At 41.1% G+C, this 7,954-nt stretch overlaps 1 protein-coding gene across 1 annotated transcript in view; it reads right to left on the reverse strand.

Moving 5' to 3' along the window:
* Nucleotides 1-6,990, reverse strand: part of RNF4 (ring finger protein 4) — a 9,179-nt gene extending 2,189 nt beyond the window's left edge. The window contains exons 1-5 of the mRNA XM_009870750.1: nucleotides 6,828-6,990; nucleotides 4,779-4,899; nucleotides 3,713-3,792; nucleotides 2,630-2,639; nucleotides 538-703 (exon numbers count right to left, since the gene is read on the reverse strand). Coding sequence (XP_009869052.1) covers nucleotides 538-703; nucleotides 2,630-2,639; nucleotides 3,713-3,792; nucleotides 4,779-4,899; nucleotides 6,828-6,836 — 386 coding nt within the window. The 5' untranslated portion in view covers nucleotides 6,837-6,990. The remainder of the gene's footprint in view (nucleotides 1-537; nucleotides 704-2,629; nucleotides 2,640-3,712; nucleotides 3,793-4,778; nucleotides 4,900-6,827) is intronic.
* Nucleotides 6,991-7,954: the final 964 nt, after the last annotated feature.

Genomic DNA, 7,954 nt, shown 5'->3' on the forward strand with positions numbered 1-7,954 from the left:
ATGGGGACCGAGCGGGAATCGAACCCGCGACCTCGGTGTTGTCATTGTCAGCACCATGCTCAAACCACTGAGCTAACCAGCCCCCTATGAGAAACAGTATCAAAGGCTTTACTGAAGTCAGGGTATATGACATCTACTGCTCTCCCTTCATCTAATCATTTGGTCACACTTTCATAGAAAGATATCAGATTAGTCAAACAGGATTTCCCTTAGTAAATACATGCTGGCTACTCCTGATAACCTTCTTTTCTTCCATTTGCTTAGAGATAGCCTTCAGAATGAGTCGCTCCATCACCTTTCTGGGGATGGAGGTGAGGCTGACTGGTCTGTAGTTGCCTGGGTCCTTGTTGCCCCTTTTGAAGACTGGAGTGACAGTGGCTTTATTCCAGATGTTGTACATGACGTTGCACTCATTGAAAGATGAGACTAATTATACTAAGACTTCAAAGATAAGCCATGCCATAGCAATGTAACTTAGTCCAGTATTTTATTTAAAAAGCAAAATTCAATGTGTGGTAGATCATAAGGCATACATACTTTGAACTTGCAGTTTCATCTTCCAGCGGTCCCAATTCCCGAGACACTTTATCTGTCACATACACATCGTTATCTCGTGTTTCATCTTCATCATCACTACTCAGTACACAGCTATCTGACTGTCGCTGGCTTCTTAGTCTAAGATTTCTCCTCTGTCGTTGATTTTCTGTAATTTAAGTTTGGTTAGTTAAATACAATTCATACAGCTCTGTGGAGCTACCCTTGAAATGCACAATTATAAATAGTCTCTAGTGGTAGATCTTTTAAATGGATCATACTCAGCTGGGTTAAAATAAAACAAACTAGTTTCCTAAGTATTAAGGCTGAACACTTGGAGACATTGTGAATACTCTGCTACATATTGACATGAAAATTTGTTCTCTTCACCCTATAAACAGCTAAGACATGATGTTGTTTAAAATTCCAGTGTTTTAAGTTTCATACAGTTTTACTGCCTGTGAAGAAACCTCCCCTATAAAGGGAGGTTACCTCTCCCGATTTTTACTAACAGAGAATGCATTGACACTGTGTTGAGGAATTAGAATTACTGTGTGACACAAGTGAGAGAAAGAGCGGGATGAAGCTAAGTTTCCAAGAAGGATGGTGAGGTAGTACAGACACAACAAAAAGGCCTGGCAAAGTTCAGAAAGTTTCAGAAGTGATGCAACTGATGCTTAAAACTAAAAATGTAAATTATGGAGCTGCCGTGCTTCATAGAATCATAGAATGGCCTAGGCTGGAAGGGACCTTAGAGATCGTTTTAAACCAGCCTCCCTGTCGCCAGGGACGCCACCTGTCAACTAGATCAGGCAACACATGGGGACCTTCCTCACTGCTCTATCCCGATATGATGCTACTTCACAGAATGGCCTAGGCTGGAAGGGACCTTAGAGATCATCTAGTCCAACCTCCCTGTCATGAGCAGGGACACCACCTCTTGATTAGACCAGGCAACACACGGGGACCGAGCGGGAATCGAACCCGCGATCTCAGTGTTGTCATTGTTGTCAGCGCCACGCTCAAACCACTGAGCTAACCAGCCCCCTACTCTTTTTGTCCGTGTTAAGGCAAACCTCCTTACTCCACGACAGCTCCTATAAAATTAGTTTTTTTAAGAACTGTACTTGGAAATTATAAAAATACTCCTGTGTCCCCTTATATTATAAAATCATAAAAATACTACAGTGTCTCTTTAGACATTTTCATCAGTTTTGTCCTGATTTAAGGTACTTTTAAAATGGGAGTTACACTGCACAAGCTACAAGGAAACAAAAAAAAATTTGCCTGATCTCTAACATCCAAAGGTTAAAGAATTGCTGTTTGCTTTTTAACAATTAGAAACTGCATGCAATAATTATCTCTAAAACTCTGGTGTATAGGTAACAATAATCAAGCACTAATCAATTAAAATTACATAAACAGCAACAAAATCAAGGTTCTTTCCTGCATAAATATTCAGCTACAACTTATTTCAAGCATATTTTACTTGCTCTTGCTTCACTGAGAGCACAGCATATATAACATTCTAAGTAAGCAGCTAGCAACATACTAATACATCCGATATTATAACCAGAACAAGGTCTGGAAGGTGTAAAGGATTAACTTCTTTGTAACTACTGTAACATCTAAAATAGAAAAAAAAAATAATAAAAAGCACATCTTAATACTTCTCAGTACTACATTTAAAATATGTTATATTAGATATTGAAAGTGAACATCATGACCACAAATAACTTCCTTCTTTTGTTCCTTCATTGCCACATGGGGTAAAAAAGCCTGCTGACATTTTCTTACTCAAAGCAGGTATTCCAGCGATAAGCTCAAATTTGATGGTAATTTTACTTCAGAGCTTCTGTATTTGGAAAGTACAAAAACATATTTTGATCGGCTTTGATGGTTTTTATTTCAGATGCTTTCTACAAGCTCAGATGGCCGCTATCAAACACAGATCGAATCCATTCTTTAAAGACAGATACTTTAGCCCTGTCCTTTTTTTCAGTAAATGCCGTTTCCATCCCTGCTGCTCAAGTTTGTTGGGAAGAAAAAAAATAATCAGGGCAATTCCATTAGGACTGGGAAAACATCAACTCACCTTCAACAATCTTGCATCCATACATGTGGGAAGGGAGAGAAAAGAAAAGACCATTAGACCTTGGTGTGCACCCCTACTGTTACATACAAACATCACTAAGCTAAGCCATCACAGTAGAACAAGCTCAGAATGACAGGCTGTCACTCTTTTTCTTTTGATTAAGTTAGTTTCTGCTCTGAAAAATAAGGAAGTGCTTGTTTCTGGCTCTGCTCACGCTGCTGTAAGGGGACAGAACTGGAGGCATGAAGCACCTGAACACCCTCCTCCCTACTCCCTAGCTTCAGTACCCTAATTTGCTTTAGGCTGGAGGGGATTCTTTCCCTCTTCCTTCCTCCGACAGGCAAATTCAGGTGTTAACACTCAGAAACAGCTCATATCACATTAACAGTTCATGAAGTAAAAAGCCCCAACCCTAAATCCACTATTGTCTGTGGTGGACCTACAGCTGGGGCAAAGCAGATTATATCACAAAGTTTCGAGGCCTTTTCTTTGCAAGGCTCAGGATGAATACAGACAGAGATACCCTTGTGCTATTCCTCCTTCTGGTTTGCATGGCAGCAGTGACATCCCAAAATTGAGGTCATAAACTACATTGTGGACTGGTTCAAATACTGTGCCACTTTTAGCAGTAGGAAAAAAAAGAAAAAAGAGGATTTTTCAAGAAATTTTCAAGTAATAAACTGAAGTCCAAAGTACGTAGTACCAGAGTCACCTACAGTTACACTTGGTATGGATCTGATTTGAGTACTTTAAATTAATGTTTCAGCTAGACACTTGATTATTGTGAAGTTAAAGATTAACTGTTACCTCCTTCACTTTTTATTTAATTTATTGGCCTATATCTCTGATATATCTAGAACAGATTCAAATAGCTTTAAATTCCATCTTTTTATGCCACAATACCCACCACTGGTATATATTCTCCCCAAGGTCTGGTGCAAAAAAAAACTTTAGATCACCCTCTCACTTCAATAGCTTTCATGCATTGACAAGTCAACTTGGAACTTAAAACTTATCCTTAAAGCACCACACAAACCTAACTTCACTACAAGAGCTAGATAAGCGTGTTCATTCACTACTTACCACAACAGAGTCGTTGTGAGTTAGATCAACGACTACAGGATCAGAAGTTTCACATGTGAGATCTACTACTTCTTCACCGGCTTAAAAACAGAATGTCAGAAACAAGATCTGAGATTGCAGAGGAGTAAGTTTGCCTGCCACTGCGCAACGGGATACTCTTCAGGAACACATCCAACATTTCACCCAAGCCCTGCCCTCAACAGTCCACACAGAGCACTACCACCACTGACTTCCGCAAGTTGCAGTGCAAGAGGAATAGCAGCTGCGTCCCTCGTACAGTTCTGTTGTATGACAACAGCTTCCGAGAGGTACCTGGCAACAGATTATTCATCTAACACAGGAGAGTGTTTATCACATAGAATAAAATACGAATCATACAGGATATTAGCTTAAAGATTCCAGTGTCATAAGTTTTTACAGTAATTTTGCAGTACTATACTGCAATTATTACAATAACTTTACACTACTATGCTGTAAATGTTTCTGTCTCATGTCTCTTCCAATCTTTCATACTCAAATGCACAGCAAAAGCAAAAAAGCTATAGAATTACCAGGAGACCAACAGTTACTATTATTCTTTCCTAGGATTTCAGAAGACAATTTAGCTATCTACTTTTGAGGTCAAGGAAATTTTTATAAATCTGAAGTTTTTGTAAAAATGTACTGACCAAATACTGCCTCTCCATTGACAAATAAGGCACAACTAATGACAAATTTTAATTATCTTCTTAAATCTTGAGAGTTCCCAAACTCAGTTGGCCACTATCTGTAGCTGCAGCGACTCTTGGCTCAGACTGGACATTCTGATCTTTGAGCAGCACTTGACGCCTTCCTTAAACAACTCTCTCCCATCATGAGTGGGGAATGGGTCACATCTCAGTAATCAACAAAATCAGCTGTCAGTAGGCTTGCTGTTTAGGTATGCCATACTAGATGCTTTCTAAAATCAGCCGTTTTCCCACCTCCCCAGGAAAGGGCTCAGAAACTGACAAAATCATACACTTAAGTGTGACCTCGACCCTCCAGAAGCAGTTTATATTCTTACCAAATTGAAAAGAAAGCTTACCACTTTCTTCAAGTTCTATCGGTTCTGCTTCTGAAGCCATTTCTGCAGTAGAAGCTGTCAGTCTGTTTCGCTTCTGACCTTGCCTGGAGTTAACTGCTCCTCCACGGCGCTTTCGTTGATTCTGAGAGAGAACAAAGCCTCAGCATTTTCCTTTCAAGTAACCACAGAATCACTAAACATGGAATCATAGAATGTTAGGGGTTGGAAAGAACCTTTTGAGATCATCTAGTCCAATCCTACTGCCAGAGCAGGATCACCTAGGGCAGCCACACAGGAACACATCCAGGCGGATTTTGAAAATCTCCAGAGGAGGAGACTCCACAACCTCTCTGGGCAGCTTGTTCCAGAGTTCCATTACCCTCACAGTAAAGAAGTTTCTCCTCATGTGGAGATGGAACTTCTTATGTTCTTATTTCTTGTTCTATTGCTGAGCACCAGTGAAAAGAGATTGTCCCCTTCTTGACACCCACACCTCAGATATTTATATATGTTAATAAGATCCCCTCTCAGCTGTCTCCTTTCAATGCTCAACAGCCCCAGTTCTCTCAGTCTCTCTTCATAGGAGAGATGTTCAAGTCCCTTAATTATTAAGGTCGAAAAGGACCTCTAGGATCATTAAGTCCAATCATCAATCCAACACTACCGTGACCACTGAACTATGTCCTGAAGTGCCACATCTACGTGTTTTTTTTAAAATCTCCAATGATGGTGAATCCACCACTTCTCCAGGCAGCCTGTTCCAATATTCCATCACTCTCTTAGTACAGAAATCTTTCCTAATATCCACTCTAAACCTTTCCTGGCATAACTTGAGGTCGTTTCCTCTCATCCTATCACTCGTTACGTGGGAGAAGAGACCAACCACCACCTCTGTACAACCTCCTTTAAGGTAGCTGTAGAGAGCAATGAGGTCTCCCCTTAGACTCCTCCAAACTAAACAGGCCCAGTTCCCTTAGTCACTCCTTGTAAGACTTGTTCTCCAGGCCCCTCATCAGCTTCGCTGCCCTTCTCTGGACTTACTCCATCACCTCACCGTCTTTCTTATACTGCAGCACCCAAAACTGAACATAGTATTCAAGCAGTGGCCTAACCAGTGCTGAGTACAGGAACACAATCACTTCCCTGCTCCTGCCAGACACACTGTTCCTGATACAGGCCAGGATGTCGTTGGCCTTCTTGGCCACCTGGGCACGCTGCGGCCTCATGTTCAGCTGGCTCCCCCCCAGCATCCGCTGCAGGTCCTTTTCTGCCAGGCAGCTCTCCAGCCACTCCTCCCCAAGTCTGTAGCACTGCTTGGGGTTGTTGTGACTCAAGTGCAGGACCCAGCACTTGTCTTGCTGAAGCTCATACAACTGGCCTTGGCCCAGTGATCCAGCCTGTCCATGGCCCTCGCAGAGCCTCCTCACCCTTCAGCAGATCAACACTCCCACTCAATTTGGTGCCATCTGTGATCTCACTGAGGATGCACTCAATCTCCTCACCCAGATCATTGATGAAGATATAAAATGAGAGCGGCCCCAAAACTGAACCATGGTGAACACTACTTGTGACCAGTCGCCAACTGGATTTAACTCCATTCACCACAAATCTTTGGGCACAGCCATCCAGTCAGTTTTTATTAGTGTGGCCCTCAGTTTTGCAGGGTCAATGAAAGTACACAAAGATACACAGAATGCTCCCCAAAAAGGCTCCAATGTGAACTCAATGGTGGTAATGGTCACTCCCACTAGGATACATCGCATCGAAGAAAAAACATCAACGCAGATCTCTTACCAGTTGGCTCATGAAGGAAAAACATATCGTCATGGCCTGAAAATCAGAAGACTAGGTCACAATTATATCAGATTTCTGCTAACATTTCTGAACTAGTGCTGGCACCTACAGCGATTAAATACCTTAGGCATCACAGAAGATGAAATTCCATCACATTTTAACATGCTCAGGTTTCAGCACTGTATTTAGTACAAACTCTTAAAATAATTTCCAGAACTACCACAAAAAAACATGTTTTAATAGACTCATGTTTGCATTGAGTAGCAAAATACTTACTGTGCTCATGGTGTTTCTTTATGGAAAACCACAGAGAAAGGAAGAGATACCCAAAAGGTAATTGCCAGGAAGCTACAAGTATAAATTCCTTCTATTCCTCTAGGCAGCACACTGTTTAAAAAGTCCAGATTTCTTAAGGTCTGAGAATAATGTTCTTCCAAACCTAGAAGAAAAGAAGGAAAAAGATGACCTGTCTGTAATGCTTGTCCTCTCCAAGAGTCCCATTGCTGAGGTTTCTGTCCAAAGCTAGAAGGGAAATCCCAGAGTTTGGTATTTGAGCCTCAGACACCTGCAGCTGGGCCTGGAGCATCAGTCTTTCATACCCATTTCCTAAACTAAACACCCAAATCCACTGGTTTGTTAGGAAAAAAAACAGGTTTGTCAGGCACGATATGTCCTTAGTCAAGCCATGGTGACTGTCATCAACTGCCCCCTAGGAACCAGCCTTAAACCTGAGCACACCTGCACTTTCAAGCTAGCTTCTCAAAGATGAGCTACTATCTTCATCTAACAGCTACAACTAAAATGGAAAATGACTTAGGCAAAGCAGTTTTGTGCACACATGCATACAGCAGGAGGATGAGCAAGACCGAGCAACCTATGAGGCTTATTAAGAAGTTATGCCATTAGATTCTGTCTAAGTTTATTTCACCAAGAAAGCCAAGAGACATTTTCCTTTATTCTCCTCAGACATTAGAAAAAAATATTTAGACAAGCTGGGACATATTAGCTGCTACACATATCTGAGCATTACAAAGAAATAAGCTTTATATAACATTATTTTGAGTTATAAGTTGTTAGAACTGTTTTAAAATAGAACCTTTTAAAGCAATCTGATACACTGACATATCTGCACTGCTGAAAGACGTCAAAAACCAAGTCATCAGCAGAATGGTTTTGGATGTAAAGTACCCGGAAGGTTTCACAAGACCTGGTGCTTTTTGGCTTTGACTCTGAATACAGCTCACTGCATCAGTATATTGACAAAATGTCTCTAGAAAAGGCTAAAAATATAGGAAGAGCAAGCACCTGGTATGACCCCAAAAATAAAATGCTGTACAGATTCTCTTTGACCACAAGTGGCTTAACCACCAAAGAAAAGCTATCACAAATAACAAACAATCAAA

The sequence above is a fragment of the Apaloderma vittatum genome, unplaced genomic scaffold (genome assembly GCF_000703405.1).
Source record: "Apaloderma vittatum isolate BGI_N311 unplaced genomic scaffold, ASM70340v1 scaffold426, whole genome shotgun sequence".
NCBI lineage: Eukaryota > Metazoa > Chordata > Aves > Trogoniformes > Trogonidae > Apaloderma > Apaloderma vittatum.